A 25,179-nucleotide genomic window follows, 5' to 3' on the forward strand; every position below is an offset into this window, starting at 1 on the left:
GTATAGAGGATTGTGTCCTCTGTATATAGAGAGCGCAGTATAGAGGATTGTGTATATATGTCCTCTGTATATAGAGAGCGTAGTATAGAGGATTGTGTATATGTGTCCTCTGTATATAGAGAGCGCAGTATAGGGGATTGTGTATATGTGTCCTCTGTATGTAGAGAGCGCAGTATAGGGGATTGTGTATATATGTCCTCTGTATATAGAGAGCGCAGTATAGGGGATTGTGTATATGTGTCCTCTGTATATAGAGAGCGCACTATAGAGGATTGTGTATATGTGTCCTCTGTATGTAGAGGATTGTGTATATATGTCCTCTGTATATAGAGAGCGCACTATAGAGGATTGTGTATATATGTCCTCTGTATATAGAGAATGCAGTATAGAGGATTGTGTATATGTGTCCTCTGTGTATAGAAAGCACAGTATAGGGGATTGTGGATGTGTCCCCTGTATATAGAGGATTGTGGGTATGTGTCCCCTGTATATAGAGGATTGTGGGTATGTGTCCCCTGTATATAGAGGATTGTGGGTATGTGGTCCCCTGTCTATAGGGGATTGTGGGTATGTGGTCTCCTGTCTATAGGGGATTGTGGGTATGTGGTCCCCTGTCTATAGGGGGTTGTGGGTATGTGGTCCCCTGTCTATAGGGGGTTGTGGGTATGTGGTCCCCTGTCTATAGGGGGTTGTGGGTATGTGGTCCCCTGTCTATAGGGGGTTGTGGGTATGTGGTCCCCTGTCTATAGGGGGTTGTGGGTATGTGGTCCCCTGTATATTGAGCCTATGTCCAGCTGGAGGCTGTGATACCTTTCTTTCCTGCTTTGCATATGCTCAGAGTCCTAGATAATACAGACTGAACTTACTGAAACTAGTAGTGCCACTACACCAGGCTGCTTCTACTTTTATGATGCAAGGGATGTAGAAACTGCAGATCTGAAAAAGATGAATAGCGCCACAGTGACTTTGGTGCTGTAAAATGGTCGTAGTAAGGGCTAGGGGGCTAAAAATTAAGCAAAACGGGGTAAGGGCAGGACAGTTCTCCTGCAAACAAATGTGGAAAGGGAAGTGACTTAAAATAGCATAGAATTAAGTAAATAGTAATAATCTTGAACCAGGAGGTGGAGATCAAAGTGGAGCAGTGACGAGTGTTTTTTTTTTTTTTTACTTGTTAATAAATAAATAAAAAATTAACGTGGAGGTCCCCATTATCCCTCCTATTTTTAATAACCAGCCTAGGGAAAGCAGACAGCTGTGAACTGGTCTTATGCTGGGATGGGGCCAATATCTATGGACCTTCGCAGCCTATTAATATCAGCCCCCAGCTGTCTGCTTAGCCTTAAGTTGTTATTTAAAAATAGGGGGACCACATGTCTTTTTTTTTTGGGGGGGGGGGGGTGGTCCCCCAATTTTTAATAACAGGCAGAGCAGACAGCTGGGAGCTGATATTAATAGGCTGGGAAGGTCTGTGGATATTGGTCCCTTCCCAGCATAAGACCAGCTCACAATTGTCTGCTTTCCCTTAGCTGGTTATTAAAAATAGGGAGGGGACCCCATGTCATTTTTTTTCATTAATTTATTTTACACTGTACCTCGCTTGAGCAGTGTCGCTAGCGGCTATACAGGCTGGGTCTCGGGTGGCGACGGCCAGTCACAGCCATGCTATTATTTAGCATGGGTGTGATGTCTCCAGACGTGCCCACAACTTAAAAGCTTGTTGATTTGGCTGCAGCACAGCCATTCAACAAGCTTTATTTAGCATCAGAACAATAACACTGACTTCCGGGAGAAGTCCGTGTTGGGAATCCAGCATGTCCGGTACGAACCCCAGACTTTTCAATTTGGGTTCGCTCATCCCAACTCTTCTGCTACAGTTTCTCCCCATAACGGTGTCGTTTGGGGAGCTGACATCTTACAGCTCCAAAAAGGCCACGACTACCACTTCTTTTTCAAGTTCAGGTAGGGGGGTAGTTGGCTTAGGAAGATTCTCGAGGGCCTTTTTTTCTCAGCAATTTTGGGTGGTCCCCACAAACAGTTTTCACAGTATAATGATTTATGTGTCCACGGTTCACACTGATTTCAGTGTAATAATGCTTCCCCCCCCTGCAGTGTTGCTCTATAGGGCTCAATAACTTTTCCATGTTGTAATGGTTCATTCTCTCGCTGGTTCCTGAAGCTGGACCCCCATTGGATGAGAGGCTAAAGCTTGTGATAGTTTTTGTATGAGACTGGGGACATGAGTGTTTGTCTTTTGTTTAGTAATTCAGTCTCTTGGGACAGAACTTGGGGAACAGCGATGTTTGTGTCCATGGATAATGAACTTGTGCAACATGCTGGAAATAAACAAGCAGAACTTGTGCTTTGTTAGGGCATAGGAACATCAAAGGGGAGGTGTCCCCTCAGCCGGTGCGGTCATCTACTGTATTGTGCTTTTCTGGTGGTCGCTGCGACGTGTAATTCTACATCTCCCTCTATGTACACTGTATATTATATACAGTATATGTGTGTAATGTATGTATATATAGATTTCTGCTCTATAATCTAAAATGCTGTGAGTGTAGAGTGCGTGATATTGAGAGCGGATGGTACAATCTGAAGGTTGAGGCAATGTTTCTTATGTTTGTTCTAGATTTCTTGTGTTTGTTCTTGATTATCTGCGGCTTGGTATTAGTACTTTGCTGTTTCTGGCACTTTGGCCTCTCCTTTTTGGAGGGCATGGTCTCCTCTTTCATGGTAGGGAGGTTCATGGTGTAAGGCTTGTTTGCAGAAGCAATTCCCATTTTATAGAAACAAACAATTCATTGTACAAGGCGAGCGGAGCTGAATCGCCACCCGTTTATAATAACGCGTCTGATTGTCCCGTACACCCTCAGCGCTGAGCGCACAGGAGGCGTATTTCTCTATAGAGAAGTATCTGAATTAGTGAAGCTGCTCATACAATTGTCATTAGACTTCTAAAAGTTCTGAAAGATGGAATACTTTTCACAGCCGAGAGCGTGGCCGCACCACACAGCCATGTGCCATCTGGTGAGGTTTTGCCACGTGGCCGCACCACAGGGCCGTGCGCTGTCTAGTGAGGTTTTGCCACTATAACTACTACTACCTGAGAAATGTTGTGACCATTCATTTATTAAGCTCTTCGGGACATGTTTTCAGAAGTTTACACATTGCATTGTCTGGGTCCTATTTCTATAAGATCTCCCCCCACACGCTACAGATCAGATTTTCACTGCGGATCTCTCCCGTTAGGCCGCGTTCCCACAATGATTAATTGGTGAATTTTTGATGATATAGATTTTCTGCACGTATTAAGTAAATTATGGTTACTTGTGTGTTTTTTTTCATTGCATTTTTGAGTGTGTTTTTGCCACATTTTTGACACTGTGGTTTTTGTCTCTTGTTGGGCTATGTTCACACATCTTTTTTTTTTTTTTTTTTTTATGCCAATTTTCAGCTACGTTTTACAGTTCCAGCAAAGTCTATGAGATTCCAGAAGTCTCATGCACACATTGGTTTTTTTTGTGCTTTGCATGTTTTTTTTTTTTGCAAAATCGAGCATGTCACTTCTTTCAGCGTTTTTTCAGCTTTTTTTTACCCGTTGGAAGTAATGAATGGTGAAAAAAAAAAAAAAGGAACCAAAAAAGCAGGTGTCGGGTTTTTCAACGTTTTTTGTGCCAAAACCAGAATGAGATTTTTTTTTTTTTTTTTTTTTCACTGAACTTTATGTACATGCATAAAAGAGACAAAAGGACAGTGAAAAAAAATCACACCAAAAAAATAAGCAAAAAAAGCAAGAAAAATCCTGAATAAACCTCCTGGGAAAAGATCAGGTTTTGGTGCAGAAATAAAAAAACGCTGCAAAAACTCAATGTGTGAACATAGCCTCGGTATATCATATTTTAAATAAAGCTGCTTTGTTTTTGGTTTTCCCTGGTCTTGGGCTTTAATAAAACTGTATTGATACAGTCATGTGCAGATTGCATGCTTTTTTCCACCTGTGATATGTGCATCTATTGCAATCCTATGGGGAAAATCCGCACATAAAACTCAGCGTAAGTTGAGTAATAAGAGAAATCCGACTTATTTCAGACCCGCACCCCCAGGTCAGTTTACTATGTGAAAAAGAAGCAATGGGCTGGAAACGGCCGTCATGTGACCACAAGAATGCGATATGCATACTCCCTGCCACAATCCGACTAGACTGTTTCCGGGCACTTCTAGTTGGCATGTGACTGTAAATTGCACCCATGCGATGACCATCCATTCATACGGGGAATAGTGACTGCCAAATCGTGACAGTGTGAGATGCGCACAATCGGCCATTACGTAGCATGACTGCTAACTGTTATTCTAAGATCGGACGACCCCTCTAAAAATGGTAAGTATTATGGATGCTCAAATTATATTACAAAGATAAAGAACTCTTCCTTTATCTATAATGCAAAGCTGAACATGTCCAATCATTTATATGTCCAACCAAGCAGATTGGTGCCCGGTATTTACATCATGGAGGCTTTTCAGTCTCGTCTTACCAACCTTATTGACCTAATGAATTCTGCAGGACAACCTGCCTCAAATATTTGCTTTGCAATGTTTCCATTTGGCTCAGTAACCGCATTACCACCTACAATCCACTTATCTGGCATTGCAATTATTAACCAGTGTGGTCTTGTTGCTCTGCACTTTGCTGTTTTTAGGAATGATCTCATAGGGCTGTGCCAAGTACTGACTGCTGGGTATAGCCAGAAACGTTCCTCATCCACCGGGACCATCAACATTCACTAAAAGGAAGGAAATCTCTTCTCCATCCCTGCCCCCCACATACTTGCATAAACACGGCGTGGAGGCTGGGGGCCTAGGTGCTGAGAAAGTGTCCGGATATGTATTGATATCTGCCGGGGTCAGCCGAGCCCTCCTGGACTGGTCGACCACCTAACATATATGAGATGTGTCCCATCTCTCTCCCAACAACCGATGCTGCTAAAAAGGGTCGGGCATGTCCGATTTCAGCATGCTTGATCCATTTGTTCTGATTTGTAACCAACTATTGTGGAATCCTAAGTAAATGGGAATTTACTCTCAACCCCTGAGAAGTAATGTGGGTGCAAGTGGTGACTCCATGAGACAAAATAACCTCTCCATATGACAGCGCTGCTAGTGAACATAGCCGGGGATCAAAAGTAACAGCAGGCCGGTGGCAATGGAAGAAAGCTGCCAAAGCATAAAAAGTATAGGGGACGTGTTATACTATGTGTTACTATACTGGAGAATGATGGTCTCATCCACGACGGAGTCCTCCCCACCCGGAGGGACTCCTTCACAGCGGCGTCCTACAAAGAAGCATTGTATACCATCTAAGTGTCTCTGATTATTAGTTATGCGCCTACCAGCAGAAGTTTCCATTAAATGAGTAAAAACAGTTATCAAAGCCAGTCCTAAATGAAAATGTGATTCCTTTGATGAAGTAACTAATTCTCATGGCGCTAATTCCTCTATCAGCTGGTCACCCGCCCCTGATTCTCCCTTGTGAGAGGGCCCCTTTAGGCTATGTTCACATGTTGCTTTTTTGCTGCTTTTTTTTTTTTTGCAGCCAAAACCTGATCTCTTGGCAGTAAAAAAAAAAAAAAAAAAAGCTGCAGACAAAAAGCAGGTTTTGCTGGCTTTTTTGCTGCGTTTTTCAACATCCCAAAGTTCAGCTTTGCTTCCACCATACAATCATGAGCAATGCAAGATGTATGTGACACCATAAAACATTTTTGGAAAATAAGGCAAATTGATCAAATTATTTAATGGAAAAGGATTTTTATGACTGAAAAAATAATGACTATTAAGAACAAAAAAGTTAATGAGTTCATGAAAAAATATACAATTACAAGTGTAACAATGGGGGGAGTTGAATTGGTCTGGAATAGTTTACCTAAGGCGCCTTTGTTTTGAGTACAAGTGGTGGCAGTTTCCACAAGTACTGGAGACACTGACGCACGTAGACCCATTCAAATGAATGGGTCTGTGCACGTGTCAGTGTGTTTCTATGGACCGTGTGTCCGTGGGTAAAACACACAAACATGTCCATTTATTTCTCGCAGCACAGTATGCAAAACGTCCAGCACACATGCACAGTGATGACACAGATGACATCCGTGTGTCATCAGTGTGACACGTACCGGCGCCTGGGAATCAGGGGTACAGTTTGCCCTGTTCCCAAGCACCGGGTGCTGCAAGCATCTGTCATCATTGTCCCCTGGTGGCGCTGCGATCACCGCAAGAAAGGGACAATGTTGAGAGAAGTAGTCTGCTCCCCGCTGTGTCCTGCTGTAAAAATAAGTATAAAATAAAAAAAATTCTTATACTCACCTGTCCGAAGATGTCCCCTGCTGTAATTCACCTGACCACTCATGTAGGGAGAATGACTCGCTCAGTGAGTGACAGGACACCCCTCACTGAGCTTTGCGGAGGACAGAGGCCCACTTCCTGGAGCAAGTCATTCTCCCCAGCTCCTTAGCATAAGCGCTCAGATGGATTACAGCCTGGGAGATGTTTGGACAGGTGAGTTTAAGTATTTATTTTCTTATTTTTACACCAGGGCACAGCGAAAGCAGAATACTACTCTCATCATTGTCCCTTGCTTGCGCTGATCGCAGCGCAAGCATGGGACAATGATGAGGGCAGCGTCACACACACGGAAACGGATATCTCTGGTACTTGTTTTTCCAGTACCGGAAATATCCAGACATGTGAAAGAAGCCTAAGACATTGGCAGAGCAGTTTGTAGGGCAGACACTGTTCAATTTCACACATTGGTCAGGCATTGTTCAATTTCACACATTGGTCAGGCATTGTTCAATTTCACACATTGGTCAGGCAGTGTTCAATTTCACACATTGGTCAGGCATGGTTTACTTTCGCACATTGCTCAGGCAGGGTTTACTTTAGCACATTGCTCAGGCAGGGTTTACTTTAGCACATTGCTCAGGCAGGGTTTACTTTAGCACATTGCTCAGGCAGGGTTTACTTTAGCACATTGCTCAGGCAGGGTTTACTTTAGCACATTGCTCAGGCAGGGTTTACTTTAGCACATTGCTCAGGCAGGGTTTACTTTAGCACATTGCTCAGGCAGGGTTTACTTTAGCACATTGCTCAGGCAGGGTTTACTTTAGCACATTGCTCAGGCAGGGTTTACTTTAGCACATTGCTCAGGCAGGGTTTACTTTAGCACATTGCTCAGGCAGGGTTTACTTTAGCACATTGCTCAGGCAGGGTTTACTTTAGCACATTGCTCAGGCAGGGTTTACTTTAGCACATTGCTCAGGCAGGGTTTACTTTAGCACATTGCTCAGGCAGGGTTTACTTTAGCACATTGCTCAGGCAGGGTTTACTTTAGCACATTGCTCAGGCAGGGTTTACTTTAGCACATTGCTCAGGCAGGGTTTACTTTAGCACAGTGGTCAGGCAGGGTTTACTTTCGCACAGTGGTCAGGCCGGGTTTACTTTCGCACAGTGGTCAGGCCGCGTTTACTTTCGCACAGTGGTCAGGCCGCGTTTACTTTCGCACAGTGGTCAGGCCGCGTTTACTTTCGCACAGTGGTCAGGCCGCGTTTACTTTCGCACAGTGGTCAGGCCGCGTTTACTTTCGCACATTGGTCAGGCCGCGTTTACTTTCGCACATTGGTCAGGCCGCGTTTACTTTCGCACATTGGTCAGGCCGCGTTTACTTTCGCACATTGGTCAGGCCGCGTTTACTTTCACATCACTAATTTAATTATGTTGTACTAATCCTAATTGCCATCTCGGATGAGGAGACCAAGACATTTTGGTTTAAACTTGGGAAAATCACAAAAATAAATGGGTTTCACATCCTGCTGTACATGATTTTTTTCACTAAAAATGCAGCAAAAACTGATGGCAACATATTTTGCTGTGTTGTTGCTGCTTTTTTGTATTTACCAATTGCTTTCTGTGGGTAAAAATCACTACAAAACCGCTGAAATAAGTGACACGCTGCAGTTTAAAAACAAAGCAGCAGTTTTTCAATTCAGTCAGGAAAAAAAAACAATGTGTGTGCATGAGATATTTGAAATCTCATAGATTTTGCTGCTACTGTAAAAAGTGGCTGTTAATTTACATACAAAAACGCAACATGTGAACACAGCCTTACTTTACCTTTCACTTTTCTCAATAAATGTTGCCACTTTTTTTTTCTTTTCAAGCTTATTCTCATCTCTTTAATGTGTTAAATTGTACAATGTTTGTTTAAACAATCCAGATTCCTCAGGTTAAAATCCTCTCTGCTCTCAAGAACGGAGGGATTTTTGACCTTGTTGCGTAGGTTTTCGGCTTCAGCTGTTGTCGGCAGTAGCCGTTTTCCTAGGCAAGGAGCGCATCGCTTTCTCCAGCAGAGCTTGTAAGAACTGGGATAGATGGCTTTATCTGACTGGATTCAGTCATCCTGCGCTTCTCCCATTGTTTAGAAGCAATGCTGCCTCTGCTTGCTGCATAGGGAGTGTAGTGTTCTGACCTGTCACTCAAGCAAGCAGGAGGCGGGGAGGCAGGGGAGCCGTGCGCTCCGGAAGATACAGGATCAAACAACCCCTTTTTAGGGTTGGATCCAGCAACAACAAAAAATAATCACGCCCGCTCTCTAAAAACATAGACCACCTCCAGGTAATATGATTCAGAGTTTAAGTTGGAAGTTTTGATGGCTGCATGCGGTGGAGGAGTGTAGATGCCTCCTGGGGCATTTAGCTAATTATATACAGGCATTTTTACTCTTTTTGTCTGGGGAAAGTTGTCAGGTCCCTGTTCACATTAGATTGTAATTGAACCAACTTTTGTCTACCTGGTCCTGGCAGGGTTGGACAATGTACTGTTCTTCTCTGGAAAGCTGATCTAGTTGGGTGTCTGGAGCTTCTGTAGATTTGCCCGGTCCTGTCTTCTTATCTCCACTAACGTCCATTCCTCTTGGACATGTTCGGGATCTGGGGAGCGCGGTGCCGGACACCTGTTTCCTTCCCGTCTCCTCTTTTTGTTACATGTTTGCTCTTTGTTGGGGCACGCTCTGTGTATATTTTTGTTCCTACCTTGTCATTTGATCACACACCCTGCCGAACGTGACGTTGTCTTTTTACGCTGCCCAGAACGTGGCCTTCCAGTCGGCCAGCATCTGTCTCCCACATAACATAAGACGTGTATCTTTCCAGAGAGCCGTTCATGAGTGGATCTCCCTTCATGAAACATGGATGACAAGGCTTCTGTGGGGAAGATCAGCGTGTCCTCCGACTCCGTGTCCACCCTGAACAGCGAGGACTTTGTGCTAGTCTACCAGCAAGGCGATGACATGCATTCTGCAAATAATGGCAGCGATGACGAGAAGACCGGCCTGAAGGTGAGGGGGAGCGGGGAGCCCTGGTGGTCTTTGTGTTAAGAACTTGTTTTCCTCCTTGTTGTTCTGATCTGACACTTTGTTCTCATCACCGTTCTTGCTCAGCCTGTTCCTCCATCCTCTAGCTGCGTGTCTGCACTCGCCTGCCCTCACCTCCGTGGTAGCATACATTGGCTTATATCTTATGGAGCCGTCACTGCAGGTGGAGACAGCGTACATAAACACGTCAAAGGATCAGTATGGGGAACTAAAAGTTAAACGTATGGAGAGAGAAATGTATTCCCGTACTTGTGCCGGCTTCTAAAGGAATCTCATTGCCAAAAATCTCCACTTACCTTTATATACTGACGGAGCAGGCACCAAATGGACGTTCGTCCGTCACCTCGACGTGCTCCGCAGAACGCAGCATCTCCTGTGCAATATAAATTATCTATCAAGCTCTGCGAATTGCATCTGTTTTCTTCTGGGAGAGAGGAAAAAAGCTGCTGCCAGACCACTGGCAGCGGCTTATCTCCCCTGAAATGGATGATCGGCCACTGATATTCCAAAGGAGCGATACTTCTCTCCCCCGGTATCATATGTCAGGAGAGAATCGGGAGGTCCCCTTAAACATCAGACGGTTGGATAGTCCGGCTGAAATTGGGGTGTTCTGGATACATTTATTTAATATGCGTTTGTGGCCTTATCTTGTCCTTGGCCGAGCGCCTGTACGCCGCTCTCTGTGTGCTTTCATGCAGGACGCTTAAAGGGGTATCTCCTTCTCCAATATCCTATCCCAATATGTAGTAGGTGTAGGTATAATAATAATAATAATAATAACAATAACAAATACCTCCAATTAGAAATGTAGTATAGTTCTTCTTATTAGCTATATCACTTACCCCATGTGCAGGGCATTGGAGTAGCTTAGGTATTCATAGTTACGATCACTCATATGGTAACAGTTAGTTGTTAGTGGTCATTGTAACCTTGGATACCTAAGCTAGTGCAATGCCCTGCACATGGGGTAAGCGACATAGTTAATAAGAAGAACTATACTACATTTCTGATTGGAGGTATTTGCTAATAGTATTATTACACCTACTACATATTGGGATAGGATCTTGGATATGGGAATACCCCTTCAATGCTCCCGCCTGCTGGGTGTATAAGCGATCAGTAGGTTTCTCATGACCCAGGTCCCCACCGATCTGCAGGACATATTAGTTGGGTTAACACTGTAGTTTTTTTTTTTTAAAGATACAATTTAACTGAGAATCTGTCAGTGAGTTTGTAACTCTTCTCTGTCTTTCTCTGAGCTCCTCTCTGCTGATTTATGATCATATAAAAGGTCAGGTCACCTTTGATATGGCCATAAATAAGGTCAGAAAGAGGCATAGAAGAGTTGCAAGCTCTCTGTCAGAACTCACTCACTGATGGATTCTCAGTTAACTCATTCTGCAGCCACCAATGTGCAGGAAAATAGAAGCCAAACAGGGCATAAATTTTAATGAAATCCAAATGCAAAGATACATGCATTTAGCTGTGAAAAAAACCCATTGTGTCTGAAGGTGTCCGCATCCTTTTTGATAATAAAAAAACAATAAAAAAGGTACAGAATGAATTTGCTAAACTCTTATATGAGAAAATTGGTGAAACTGGCAGATGAGAGATGCATAAAAATCAGAGGAAGGCACCGGTAAGGGCAGAGCCTTTCCTTAGCTTTACCTGCCGGTTGTTTCCCCCCAGGTGAGCGGCATTTTTCCGCGTCTATCACACAGCCATGTGTATACCGGGGTCAGGGTTTGTACCCAGGTGTCTGCTGCCATATTGGAGTGTAATATGCAGCTTTTTATCCACAGATTGTTGGGAACGGCAGTGAACAGCAACTTCAAAAGGAGCTGGAAGATGTGTTAATGGATGCGCCGTGTGGAGAGCCGGAGCCGCACACTGAGGAGGAGGAGGAGAAGGATCTTCCTGATGATGATCTGGATGAGTCTTCAAATGAAACCTCCACTTCATCCTCCACTATCAACCCTTTATCTGTCGGGATACAGAAGCAAGAAATGAGCTTGCCAGTGAAACCGGCACAGCAAGGTAATGCGAAAGGGATATGAAATTATTAAGTTATTTCACAAAACGCCTATTTGTGTAATCACAGACAATATGGTGTTACAGTATATCCCCACAGACCTCTATGGACGATGTATTATGGCTCGGCACTCAGGGCGTTAACACCGCTGGGTGCTCGAGTCCTTATTCTTAGGCTATGTGCGCACGATCAGGAATTGCTTGCAGAAATTGCTGCACCTATTGGCAGTAAAAACGCTGCGTAATATCTGTGTGCACATAGCCTTAATCAGCAGGTAAAAAAAAAATCACTTGTCTTGTATACAGTGTTCATACATCCACGCAGTTCAGCCTCCTTGTTGCGTGTCTACTACCTCCATCGTGATTCCCAGATTTCACCATCTTTCCCAAACCCAATAGGTAGCAATAAAGTTCTAGTCCTCTTCCTCTCCAAAGAGGCTGTTTGCATGTTTAAGTTCCCAGGGGAGTATTATATGGCCTACAAGTCTCCTCACGCTGGCTGGAAACATTTCCCCTTATAGTCAGCAATCAGTCCCTTTATGCATCTGTACAGAATCACATGGGCAACTAGAGTCCATACCATCTCTGCCTGATGTAATACTGTGATTATCCTTTCACTAATATTCTCCAAAGTAAGATAAGGGATCAGTATATAGTCAGGAGGCTGGACTGTCATTTCCTTGATTATAAATGTGTGACAAGAGCTGTGCAATCATCATCATTCTCTGTGAAGTTGAGCTGCAGCATCGGAGAACAGCCACGACTCAGTGCACAAAGCCATGTTGCTCCATTATAAGGATATAGTCCGAAGGGGGGACTGTCATTTCCTTGATTTAACTGTGTGACGAGCTGTGCAGTCATCATCATTCCTTGTGAGTCTGAGCTGCAGCACTGGAGTGCGGCCACGACTCGGTGCACAAATCCGTGTTGCTCCAGCTCTGTGCTCTGTACATCCAGCCGCAGAGGAAGCTGCAAACATGTGTCGGGTGTCAGCCCCATAAGAACTAATTTCCTAAGGATACAGTCGGTCTTTAATATACAGGTCCTGGAAACCCCTTTAAACATAATATTTTTTTTTTTTTTTTTGTTGCCACATAAGGGGATTGTGTCATGTTCTCTCATTTTTCGCTCCTATGCCTCCTGGGTTCTTGTTTGCCAGGGGGCGTTGTGCTCATTAAGTTTGACGGTTCTGATCAGCAGCATGGTTGCTGCACTAAAAGAGGCCTAAGCAGCATCGGAGGTGCGTAGGGGTCTGAAGCTGGCCACATCCATCGATCCCCGACAAAGCAGCGCTTACACGCTACATAGCAGAGAGCTTGTAAGTGCTCTGCTACACTCCTTACCTAGGACACCGACTACTTCTGATAGGTTATCGGCCACCTCTGCAGTCTAAGCAACAAGCACTAAACTATAGAGAATGGAGAGGATCTTTAATAAGGGGTAAATTGCAAAGTTGCTTGTTTTTTAGCCATTTAACCAGAATTCACAACCCCTTTTGGAGCAGAATATCTAACTCCTGATCTATTTACCGTATTTTTCGGACTAGAAGACGCACTGGACCATAAGACGCACCTAGGTTTTAGAGGAGGAAAATAGAAAAAAAAATTAAACAAAAAATGTGGCCATGATGCCCTGTTAAGGGGGAGTGGGTCTGCTGCTGACACTGTTATAGGGGTAATGTCCCCCATCCTGGTATATATGGCACCCTCCTTCCTGTTATACGTTGCCCTCATCCCTATCCTGGTATGCATGGCACCCCTCATCCCCAATCCTGGTATGCATGGCCCCCCTCATCCCTCTTCCTGGTATGTATGGCACCCTTCATCCCTCTTCCTGGTATGTATGGCCCCACCTCATCCCCATCCTGATATGCATGGCACCCTTCATCCCCATCCTGATATGCATGGCACCTTTCATCCCCATCCTGATATGCATGGCCCCCCTCATCCCTAATCCTGGTATGTATGGCCCCCCTCATCCCTAATCCTGGTATGTATGGCCCCCCTCATCCCTAATCCTGGTATGTATGGCCCCCCTCATCCCTAATCCTGGTATGTATGGCCCCCCTCATCCCTAATCCTGGTATGTATGGCCCCCCTCATCCCTAATCCTGGTATGTATGGCCCCCCTCATCCCTAATCCTGGTATGTATGGCCCCCCTCATCCCTAATCCTGGTATGTATGGCACCCTTCATCCCTAATCCTGGTATGTATGGCACCCTTCATCCCTAATCCTGGTATGTATGGCACCCTTCCTCCCTAATCCTGGTATGTATGGCACCCCTCATCCTTAATCCTGGTATGTATGGCATCCTTCAGCCCTCATCCTGGTATGCTTGGCACCCTTCATCCTTCTTCCTGGTATGTATGGGCACCCTTCAGTCCTCATCCTGGTATGTATATGGCCCCCCTCATCCCTCCATCCTGGTATGCTTGGCACCCCTCCATCCTGGTGTGCTTGGCACCCCCTGATCCCCATCATGCTGCACACAAAAAAATAAACAATTATACTCCCCTCCTCTGTGCTCCAGCGCTGCGTCCTGCTCTGCTGCCGACAGGGATCTCACTGTGTGAGCCGTGCATGGCATGACTGCCATGTGCCCTCACACTGTAAGATGCTGTGCCAGAATAGTCACTGGTCCCCACGCCGGGACTGTGTGCATGGGGAGCAGTGACCATTCAGTCTCCTTACTAGCCCGCACACTGTACCCGCAGCGCGGCTCCTGAATATTCATGGTTTCTAATAGCGGGCACAAAGACCACAGAGTCGCTGCGGGTGCAATGTGTGCGCTATTAAGGAAAATGAATATTCACTGCTCCCCACAGCCATGGGCGTTGGGGAGCAGTGAATATTCATTTTCTTTAGAAGCGGGCACAGTGTAGGATGCAGCAGCAGGCTGGGAGTCACTGTCACTTCCCAGCGCCTGCGCAATAGATTCCTTTGGCGCAGTGCACGGAGAGACGGCCCGGGATGAAGCTGAGCGCGCTCTATGCGAGCTCTATGTGAGCGGCGCTTTGCGCATGCCCAGAGGTCAGGGAGCACAGTGCACGTCACAGGGCTATGAAACGTGCAGGGGAGGGGGGGATATGATAATTAAGCATATAAGCGGGGATTTAGGGGAATAATAAGGACATCGAGGGGATTGCTTGGTCCCCCGGACGCCAAGCCTGTACAAAATAGAATTGATTAAAGCGCTTTTCTCTGCAATGAAACCTCTACCATGAGCCATACAGGTAAGTATAGATTTACTTTTCTACACCCTGTATGCCCATAGTAGAGGTCTGATCCCTCCCAGGGGGTGACAGATTCCCTTTAAAGAGACATTTAGCAATGGAAATGCAAACACAAATCTAATCCTTTGACTGAAAGGGATCCTCGTGTCACAACATAATGTTATGTCAGGACATTGCTCCATTTCCTACTCTTCTCTACTTCCCCCGATGATCCTGCAGGTGATGAAATGAGTAGGGGACGAGGTGTTGCACAATTATTGCACTGACTGTGGTTAGAGAAGTTTACCTTTTCTTTGTTTTTCTACAACCCACGAGTATTAGTTGCACAATATCTTACCTCTTTTTTCTTTCAACGTGTTAATAGCATTTTTCTCTGTTAGTATGAGAGTATATTTTATCCTGTTAAGTATTGAACATGGCAGATCTGAATGCTGTTTTGTGCTGATGGACGTGCTCCATTCAAAGGGAACCTGTCAGCAGGGTTTTAGACTCCTAAAGTAACACCACCACTGTAAGGTACCTGTAATGATCTCTTCCATACCTTTATATTAAAAGTCCATGTCTCCGGTGTCATGTAATCCATAGCCAAATTCTTATGTGAATGAGCTGACAAATGCAGGAGCTTGTTCTGCACATGCAGCTCATCGGTTCCCCGGCCTCCTCCTAGTGATTGACAGGTCACTCTTCTTTTGCAAACTGATCCCCCACTGAAGATCTCACGCCTGCACAGTAACAGCCTGATGATATTGCAAGAGCTGGAATATCCATCCTCATACGGGAATGACAGCGCCTGTGCGAGATGTCGGCCAGGGGAACATGTCACAGAGAAGAGTGACCTGTCAATCACTGGCAGAAGGCCGGCGCCAGGAGAAGAAAGAGGCCGGTGAGCTGTAAGTACAGACCAAGCCGCTGCACTTGTGAGATCATTAGTAGAAGGATTCACCAATGGATGATGAGACAACGGAGACGTGGATTTGTAGTATAAAGTTATGGAGGTAATCATCATTACTGTGATGACTATACTTTGACGTCTAAAAACCTGCTGACAGGTTCCCTTAAATTATCATTTGTACATATGGCTCATTGTAGGCAAAGTCTTGTTATTCAGGGTACGTTCACACAGGCAAAATCTGCACCAAATCTTACAGATTTCAATGCAGAAAAGCTGCGGATTTCCAGCAGATTTTAATTGCAAAGAACGATACTAAGGGAAAATCCGAAGCACAAAGTCACACGCTACAGATATCAAATCTGCGGCTCCAATCAATTTCCGCTGTAGTTTTCCTTTGCAGACATGTGGATGACATCTCGTAAAATCTCATCCGCCATGCTGGTGCCGTAACACACAGCAATACTCCGAATGTAAAATCCGCAGCGCTTACATCCGCACCTGAATAACAGCAGCTTGCCTACTGGAAAATAACTCATTAAGTTTATCTTTTTGGGCTAATTTTAAAGTGTTTTTGTTTTTTTTTGTGAACTGATTGGATCAAGCACTTCATAATACTCCCTGCAGTAGTTTGACGAAAGCGTTTCATTTTTGCACCCCAAGGCAGGAGATTGGAGACCCCCAGCAATAATCATGTAATCTAAATGCGATTATCACCATTTTCTCGTTGCAGATTGCAGAGATTTCTTTTTCTGCAAACGAATGAATTAAAAGTGCAAATTGTGTAACTTCTTTCTGTTGACTTCTCAGATTGCGCAGACGGGTCGGAGTTGTACTCGCCGGTTCCTGATGAAGACAGCGTTGTGTTCAGTAAGCTGACCTACCTGGGCTGTGCGTCTGTAAACGCTCCTCGCAGTGAGGTGGAAGCTCTCCGGATGATCTCTATTCTACGGGGCCAATGTCAGAACGCTCTGGATGTGACTCTCTCTGTCCCGAACGTGTCGGAGGGGACCGTCAGGTAGGACTTATTTATTTCCAACTTGCATAAAGTGCAACTCTTTGAAAGTAAGTGCGGAAACTGATTTTCCGTATCTCTTTCTTACCGTGCACAGACTTCTCGACCCACAAACAAACACAGAGATAGCAAAATATCCAATATACAAGATTCTGTTCTGCGTCCGAGGCCACGACGGCACTCCAGAGAGCGACTGCTTTGCTTTCACCGAGAGCCATTACAATGCTGAACTTTTCAGGATACACGTCTTCCGCTGTGAGATCCAGGAGGCGGTAAGATTGCATCAGAGCAGTTTTCTTTGTATAGGTCAGTTTAAAAAAAAATAAAAAAATTTATATCTATAAATTCTTTCATTAAAGGATTATCCATCTTTTCGAAATCACTTACCCTAACTGCATCGGCAGCTGCTTTACATGCACACGGTCAGTATTTGCAGCAGAAAAATCTGCTCCAAATATTGTGTTGGAAAACGCTGCGTAAAATACACCCATTCATATGTTTTTGCCTTTTTTTTTTTTTTTTTTATGCATATTTTTTTTTACCCTTTCGTTAGAAAAACGCTGCAAGAATTAGCACGCTGCAGAGATGAAACTGCTTCAAATCTGCACGGAAAAAAAATAAGCAACATGCGCATGAGGTTTCAGAAATCTCAATTGCTTTTCTCTGCAACAAAAACGCAACGTGGGCTCTTACCCAAAGTGTGCGGAAGGAGCACAATGCGCCTATTCTTTCCCTTGGTGGTCCAGCGCTGACCCTCCAGTCTTTATTCACACGTGACAACACGTACCATTTTACTGGCCAGTGGTACGGCACGTGTAAGTAAAGACATGGAGCACCGCCAAAATAGCCGAGTAGTGTTCATTTAGTTTTTTATTACTTCTGATAAGTTGGAGAACCCCAAGTGAGGTGAAGGGCTAATTCTGGGGTGGTGGTGGATATACAGGGACCTTCTTGGTGTTCTCTGTTTCCTTGTGTCTAGCAAAGCACTGTAGATATAGTCAGTAACGTACACACTTCTGGTAGAATGTCATGATAACTTAAGTCTTTTTTTTTTTTCTTTTCTTTTAGGTGAGTCGGATACTCTACAGTTTTGCAACAGCATTCCGGCGGTCCATCAAACAGACCCCTCTCACCGCTTCAATCCCTCCTCAAACCCCTGACAGCGACATCTTCACTTTTTCTGTGTCACTTGAAATTAAGGAGGATGATGGGAAGGGTTACTTCAGGTACGTTCTTCTGTTTTATGTGCTCTCGGTTTTATTATCAGCCTGCAACCTTGAGGTGGTTTCCCTTGATTGTAAGAAAAGTGACTACATGGAGGAAATGGAATAAAAGAAACTTATGTGAAATCCGGTTGTCTCGACATGTTTTGTCTTATTTTCCTGCAGCGATGGCATCTCAGTCTACCCAAGTGACCGCTGCAGGCCATCACTGGGTAGGTGGGGACTTCATTGCTGCAACAAGGTAAGCAAAAAACTGGCGGACATCAGCAGAGTAGGGGATCTTATATTGTGTCCATTTTCTTCTTATCTTGAGAGAACCTCTCTAAGATTATTTGCAGCAATATTCTAGGGAACTTTGAGGCCTAACATGGGGGTCTCGCTGCCTGGACCCCAACCAGTAAGGTTTAATAAAACTTGTACACTTTAAAGATGAGATCCTGCCTACTTTTTATTTTTTTATCTGCTGATCTCCCTGTACTTCAGCTCTGCGTGGCCATAGAGGTTTTCCATTTTTTTTGTATTTTTTTTTATTTCTCTGACTTGCAAACTATAAAAACAAAATAAGCTTTATTCACCTCAAGTCCAGTGCTGCCTACAGGCTGCAGCCACGACACCATGACTACAGTGCACGTGACCGCTGCAACCAATCACAGGCCTCAGCACGCTCATGCCGATTATGTTGGCATCATTTTTGATGAGTGATTTTGCTATTTAACCCCTTAATGACCACCGTAACACATTTTAACGGCGGTCATTAAGGATACTTATTCCTCAGCTCCGTGAAAATGCGTCGCTGAGGAACAAGCAAATAGCACCGCCCGGCAGCGGCGATTCCTACGGTTGTTAGCTGTGTGTGACAGCTGACACCCTGCAGTATCGGCTCTGGCCGGTCTCGATGCTGATTGAGGCCGATTAACCCCTTAAATACCGCCGTCCAATCGTGACTGCGGTATTTAAGTTGTTACAGGGGGGTCTTGCGACCCCCTTAGTAACCATTGGACCTAATGGTTATCATGGAGCCTGAGATCATGTGATGATCCCAGGGTACAGTGGCCTGTGAGAACCAGCAATAAGCTGGATCTCACAATCAGTCAGTGAGTTCAGTAACTCACTGACAGGTCTCATGACTGCAGTACAGAGGTATTGCAGAGTATGAGACCAGCTATCAAAATGACAATCACACATGTCCCACAGTGGGACTTAGTGAAAAAGTAAAAAAAGTTTAAAAAAAAAAAAACACGCAAAAAGCGCACACATCACTAAAATTCATTTCACCACTCAAAACGCAGCTTTTGTGATAAAACAAAAATAAACGAAAAAACGTACACATAATTGGTATAACCTCGTCCGGAACGACCCGCTCTGTAAAACTGTTGCGTTATTTAGTCCGTTTGGCAAATGCCGTAAAAAAAATAAATTAATTAAAAAAAACACCAAAAATGATGCTTTTTCACCATACTGACTCACAAAGTGAATAAAAAACGACCAAAAAGTCGCACGTAAAAAAAAATTGTATAAATAAAAACCCCACACCTTTCCGCAAAAAAACAAGCCATAATATGGCTCATTCGGCAAAAAAAAATAAAGTTATAGCTCTCAGAATGTGAAGATGCAAAATCAAATTCTTTTTTGTAAAATCCTGTTTTTAGTCTGTAGAAATAGCAAAGTATAAAAAAAAAATATATAAATCTGGTATCGCTGTAAACGTACCGACCCGACGGACAAATTGGTCTTATCACTTTTACTGCACGATGAGCGGCGCAAAAAATAAAGACAATAACTGAATTACTGGTTTTTGTTCATTCTGTGTCTGAAAAATCTGAATAAACAGCGATCAAAAATTACTATGTGCCCCAAAATGGTACCAAAAAAATCTGCAACTCGTCTCGCAAAAAATAAGCCATCATACAGATCTGTTCGCCAAAAAATAAAAAAAGTTACAGCTCAGAATATGGCGACGAAAATAACTACTTTTTATTAAAAAAAAATGCATTTTTACTGTGTGATAGCAGCAAAACCTAAAAAAAAACCATAAATCTGGTATCGCTGTAATCGCACAGACCCGAAGAATAAATCCGCCTTATCAGTTATACCGCACAGTGAACCGCAAAAAAAATATCAATAAGAACTATTTTGGTACTGCTGTCTATTTCTTCATTCTGCCTCCAAGAAAATCGGAATAAGGCTCGGCTCACATTTATCCTGCGCTCTCCGCTGAGCACTTACGTTGGGGTTTCCGTGTAAATTCACCAAAACCGCAATTCAGACAAAAAACTCAGATGGAGCCACTCGCTTATGAGGCCGATGGACCCTTTGGACTGGTCTCTGTTCCGGTGGCGTACCATCATTTTAGGCTTTGTTTTAGCGCACAAGTGTGGACGACCACAGATCTGTGTGCGCCTAAAAAGATGGAGACCACTGGAGCAGACATCAAACAGACTCCAAAGTGTCTCCATCTGCCTCTTTGTGGTGGGTGGTTCCATTGGGGGTTAAGTCTGAATCGCGTTTTTGTGGGATTTACACGGATACCCCGTCGTAAGTGCTCCGCGTAGACTGGTGATCCAGTCTTATTCTGGAAGCAATCAAAAATTATGTACCCTAAAATGTTACCAATAAAACCCCTAATTTATCCCACACAAAACCAGCCCCCTTCTCAGGTCCGTCATCTGTTACTGGAACTATAGGGGGTCCACGTTACTGGTAGAGCAAGGACTCTGGAAAAGCGACAGCTCCTGCCCCCTAAAATGAAATTCAGTGAATTCTGCGCTCCCAAATCCAAATGCCCACTTCTGAGCCCCACTGTGCCTAAACTGCAGTAAGCGGCCACATGTTTGGCTTTATTGTAGTGGGGAGAGCACTTAATTTGTGTCACCAGGAAAAATGTACGGGGACACTACACTTTATGGGGGCACAATGTATGGACACTAAACTTGGAATTCTCCAGAATAAATCTTGGCGTGGATGTTACATAATAGTTACTGCAGCAGTAGATTAATTCATTGAGAGGTGTAATTTCTACAATGGGGTCACTTTTGGGGGTTTTCTGCTGTTCTGGCACCTTAGGGGCTCCACAAATGTCGACCACAAACTATTCTACCAAAATCTATGCTCCAAAAGCCAAATAGTGCTCTTTCCTTCTCAGCCCTGGTGTGTGGCCTAACAGTAATTTCTGATGACATATGAGGCATCATCGCGTTCAGGAGAAATAGCATAACAAATTATGGGGTCCGTTTTCTTCTATTATCCATTGCAAAAATTACAAATTTGGGGCTAAAACTACATTTTCGTGAAAAAAAAATGAAAATTTTCAGTATGACGACCTAATGTTATCAAATTCTGTGTAGTATCTCTGGGTTCAATATTCTCACTATATAACATCCTTGAGGGGTGTAGTTTCCACAATGGGGTCACTTGGGTGGGGGGTTTCCACTGTTTAGGCACATCAGAGGCTCTCCAAACACGACATGACACCCGCAGACCATTCCATCAAAGTCTGCGTTCCAAATGTCACTCCTTCCTTTCCAAGCCCTGCTGTGCACCCAAACAAAATTTTTCCCCAACATATGGGGTATGCCCGTACTCTGGAGCAATTGCAGAACAAATTTTGGGGTCCATTTTCTCCTCTTACCCTTGTGAAAATAAAAAATAGGGGCTAAAAGTACATTTTTTGTGGAAAAAAAATTGATTTCTTAATTTCACGACCCTACGTTATAAACTTCTGTGAAGAACCTGACTGTTCATGGTGCTCACCACACATCTAGATAAGTTTCCTAAGGGGTCTATTTTCCAAAATGGTGTCACTTGTTTGGGGTTTCCACTGTTTAGGCACATCAGGGGCTCCCCAAACACAACATGGCATCCGCTAATTATTCAAGCAAATTTTACATTCAAAAAGTCAAAAGGCGCTCCTTCCCTTCTGAACCCCGCCGTGTGCCCATACAGTGGTTTTCCCCCATATATGGGGTATCGGCTTACTCAGGAGAAATTGCACAACAAAGTTTGGGGTCCATTTTACCCTTGTAAAAATAAAAAAATTGGGTCTGAAGTAAATATTTTATGCCAAAAAGTTAAATGTTCATTTTTTTCCTTCCACGTTGCTTCAGCTCCTGTGAAGCACCTGAAGGGTTAATAAACTTCTTGAATGTGGTTTTGAGCACCTTGAGGGGTGCAGTTTTTAGAATGGTGTCACTTTTGGGTATTTTCTGTCATAAAGGCCCCTCCCTAAGGGTATGTGCACACGATGCAGAAATGCTCAGGATTTTTTCCTGAGCGTTTCTGCATCTCTCTGGCAGGAAAAAACGCATGCGGATTGTACATGCGGTTTCCTGCCAGGGACATGCGGAAATGAAGCGGTCTTCACTTTCATTTCCGCATGCGGGTTGACAAGCGCTTCATAAGCGATTTTAGCATCACTTGGAAAGTGCTTGTCAACTTCACACTATATAAATCCATGCAACCGGCATGGATTTATATAGTGTGTGATGTCAAAAAATAAAAAATAAATCTATACTTTACCCTCTGATGGCCCCCGGTGTCCTGCTTCATCGGTCCCGGCTGCCGGCAGTGAAGACTTTAGGACCTTCCGACGTCAGCGTCACGTGACCCGTCACATGACTCTGACGTCAGCGAAGGTCCTTCATTCAACCGCGAAGTGCCCGGGAAGCCGGCAGGACGCAGCGCGGGCCGTCAGAAGGTGAGAATATATATATTTTTTATTTTATTCTTTTTTTTTTTAATGGTACCTGGGTCTGGATGAGAGTTCTCTCCTCCACACCCGGGTACCATCCGCACATTAGACCGCATGAAAAGCGCATCAACATATACAGTGATGCGGATTCCATGCGGTCTAATGCAAGTCAATGGCGGCAAAAGAGCAGCGTTTCCGCAAAATTAATTGACATGCTGCGGATTTTTGACCGCAGCGTTTATGCTGCGGAAAAATCCGCATCATGGGCACAGCACATGCGGATTTCCATTGGGGAACATTGCTGCCCTTCTACCATGCGTTTTTCATGCGTTTCCGCGGCGTTTACGCAACTGCAAAAACGCCGCGGAAACGCATGAAAAACGCATCGTGTGAACTCAGCCTAAAAGTCACTTCAAATGTGATGTGGTCCCTAAAAAAAAAAAAGGTTTTGTAATTTTTGTTGAAAAAATGAGAAATCGCTGGTCAACTTTTAACCTTATAACTTCCTAACAAAAAATAATTTTGGTTCCAAAATTGTACTGATGTGAAGTAGACATGTGGGAAATGTTATTTATTAACCATTTTGTGTGACATATCTCTCTGATTTAAGGGCATAAAAATTCAAACTTTGAAAATTGCAAAATTAAGTGACAGTGGTCAGAATTGTAAAATTTGGCCTGGTCATTAAGTACATAGTTTGCTCCATCCTTAAGGGGTTAATTGTAAAAAGTACAGTTCATTTAAGGAAAAATCTATTATTTCTTCTTTCTTTTGTTTCTTGTCTGCATTATTGTACGTTTTATGCATTTTTATTTTTTTCCATAGCGCGGTTTCTAAAGATAAGGACAAGCAGTGCTTCAGATTACGTCAGGGAGTTGACAAGAAGATTGTTATTTATGTCCAGCAGACATCCAACAAAGAACTAACAATCGAGAGGTGATTTTTTTTATTATTTATATCCTGCAAGCTAGTTGATATTTATGAATACATTGCTTTAAACCATAAATCCCAACTTGCCTTGTGTATTGCATGCCAGCCTGTGACTACTAAGGAATGCTGGAAGTTGTAGTTTTACAACAGCTGCAGCTCTGCAGGATGCCGGGCCCCTGATTTGTCTCTTCCCTGACATTTTCTGGTTTTCGTATGCTTTTCCTCTAGGTGTTTTGGACTCCTCCTCAGTCCTGGCAGAGATGTACGGAATAGCGACATGCACTTGTTAGAATTGGTAAGTGAATGGTTAACCAGTAATACATTGAAGGGTTAAATCCACCAGACTGTGGTTTGTTCTGACTCTTAGAGGAAGTTCCTGAGAGGGCGACCAACTTAAGGAAAATGGTCGAAACCAGAAGTTTCCATACACTATATATAAAGACACATCTGCATGTTTTTCTCAATATCTGACATGAAATCAGAATAAACTTTTCCCGTTTTAGGTCAATTAGGATTACCATAATGTTTAATATTTGCCAAATTCCAGAATAATGAAAGAGAGAGAATGTTTTAAGGCATTTTTATTACTTTATTAAAAGTTTACATACACTAAGATTACTATGCCTTTAAACACTTCTGCACTGCCCATATGATGATGTTATGTGTTTGGAAGCTTCTGGTAGGTTTTATGGCAACATCTGAGTTAATTGGGGTCACACCCATGGATGTATTTTAATGCACACCTGAAACACACTGCTTCTTTGTGTAGCATCATGTGAAAATCTAAAGAAATCAGCCAAGATATTAGGAAGAGAATTGTGGACTTGCACAAGTCTGGCTCATCTTTGGGTACAATTTGAAGATACCTGAAGGTGCCTCATTCAACTGTACAAACAATTATACGCAAATACAAACAAGATGGGAATGTCCAGCCATCATACCGCTCAGAAAGGAGAGGGGTTCTGTGTCCCAGAGATGAATGTGCTTTGGTCCAATATGTGCATATCAACCCAAGGACAAAAGCAAAAGACCCTGGGAAGATGATGGCAGAAGCTGGTAAGATTGTGTCAATAACCACAGTGAAACGAGTACTGTTTCAACATGGGCTGAAAGGCCACTCTGCCAGGAAGAAGCCATTACTCCAAAAGAAACATAAAAAAAGCCAGATTAATGTTTACCAATGTACACAGGAACAAAGACCTTAATTTTTGGAGACATGTTCTGTGGTCTGATGAAACTAAGATGTAACTTTTTGGGCTTAATGACCATCGTTCCGTTTGGAGTAAAAAAGGAGAAGCTTGGAAGCCTAAGAACACCATCCCAACTGTGAAACACGGGGGTGGCAGCATCATGTTGTGGGGTTGTTTTTCTGCAGGAGAGACTGGTGCACTTCACAAAATAGATGGCATCATGAGAAAAGAAGATTATGTGGCAATACTGAAGCAACATCTCAAGACAATCAGCCAGGAAGTTAAAGCTTGAGCGGAAATGGGTCTTCCAAATGGACAATGACCCAAAGCATACTGCCAAAACGGTAACAAAGTGGTTGAAGGATAACAAAGTCAATGTTTTGGAGTGGCCATCACAAAGCCCTGATCTCAATCCTATTGAAAATTTATGGGCAAAGCTGAAAAGGCTGCGAGCAAGACGACCTACAAACCTGGATCAGTTACACCAGTTTTGTCAGGAGGAATGGGCCCAAATTCCGACCAACTATTGTGAGAAGCTTGTGGAAGGAGATCCCAAACGTTT

The 25,179-nt window shown here is 43.7% G+C and overlaps 1 protein-coding gene across 1 annotated transcript in view; it reads left to right on the plus strand.

Annotated features, from left to right (window-relative positions):
- RABGAP1 (RAB GTPase activating protein 1) overlaps positions 1-25,179 on the plus strand; it is a 129,547-nt gene that overhangs the window by 6,437 nt on the left and 97,931 nt on the right. The window contains exons 2-8 of the mRNA XM_073639747.1: positions 9,198-9,382; positions 11,221-11,455; positions 16,383-16,590; positions 16,685-16,859; positions 17,656-17,813; positions 23,323-23,433; positions 23,656-23,722. Coding sequence (XP_073495848.1) covers positions 9,233-9,382; positions 11,221-11,455; positions 16,383-16,590; positions 16,685-16,859; positions 17,656-17,813; positions 23,323-23,433; positions 23,656-23,722 — 1,104 coding nt within the window. The 5' untranslated portion in view covers positions 9,198-9,232. The remainder of the gene's footprint in view (positions 1-9,197; positions 9,383-11,220; positions 11,456-16,382; positions 16,591-16,684; positions 16,860-17,655; positions 17,814-23,322; positions 23,434-23,655; positions 23,723-25,179) is intronic.

The sequence above is a fragment of the Phyllobates terribilis genome, unplaced genomic scaffold (assembly GCF_046119375.1).
Source record: "Phyllobates terribilis strain yellow unplaced genomic scaffold, ASM4611937v1 Scaffold_7__3_contigs__length_470593459, whole genome shotgun sequence".
Taxonomy (NCBI): domain Eukaryota; kingdom Metazoa; phylum Chordata; class Amphibia; order Anura; family Dendrobatidae; genus Phyllobates; species Phyllobates terribilis.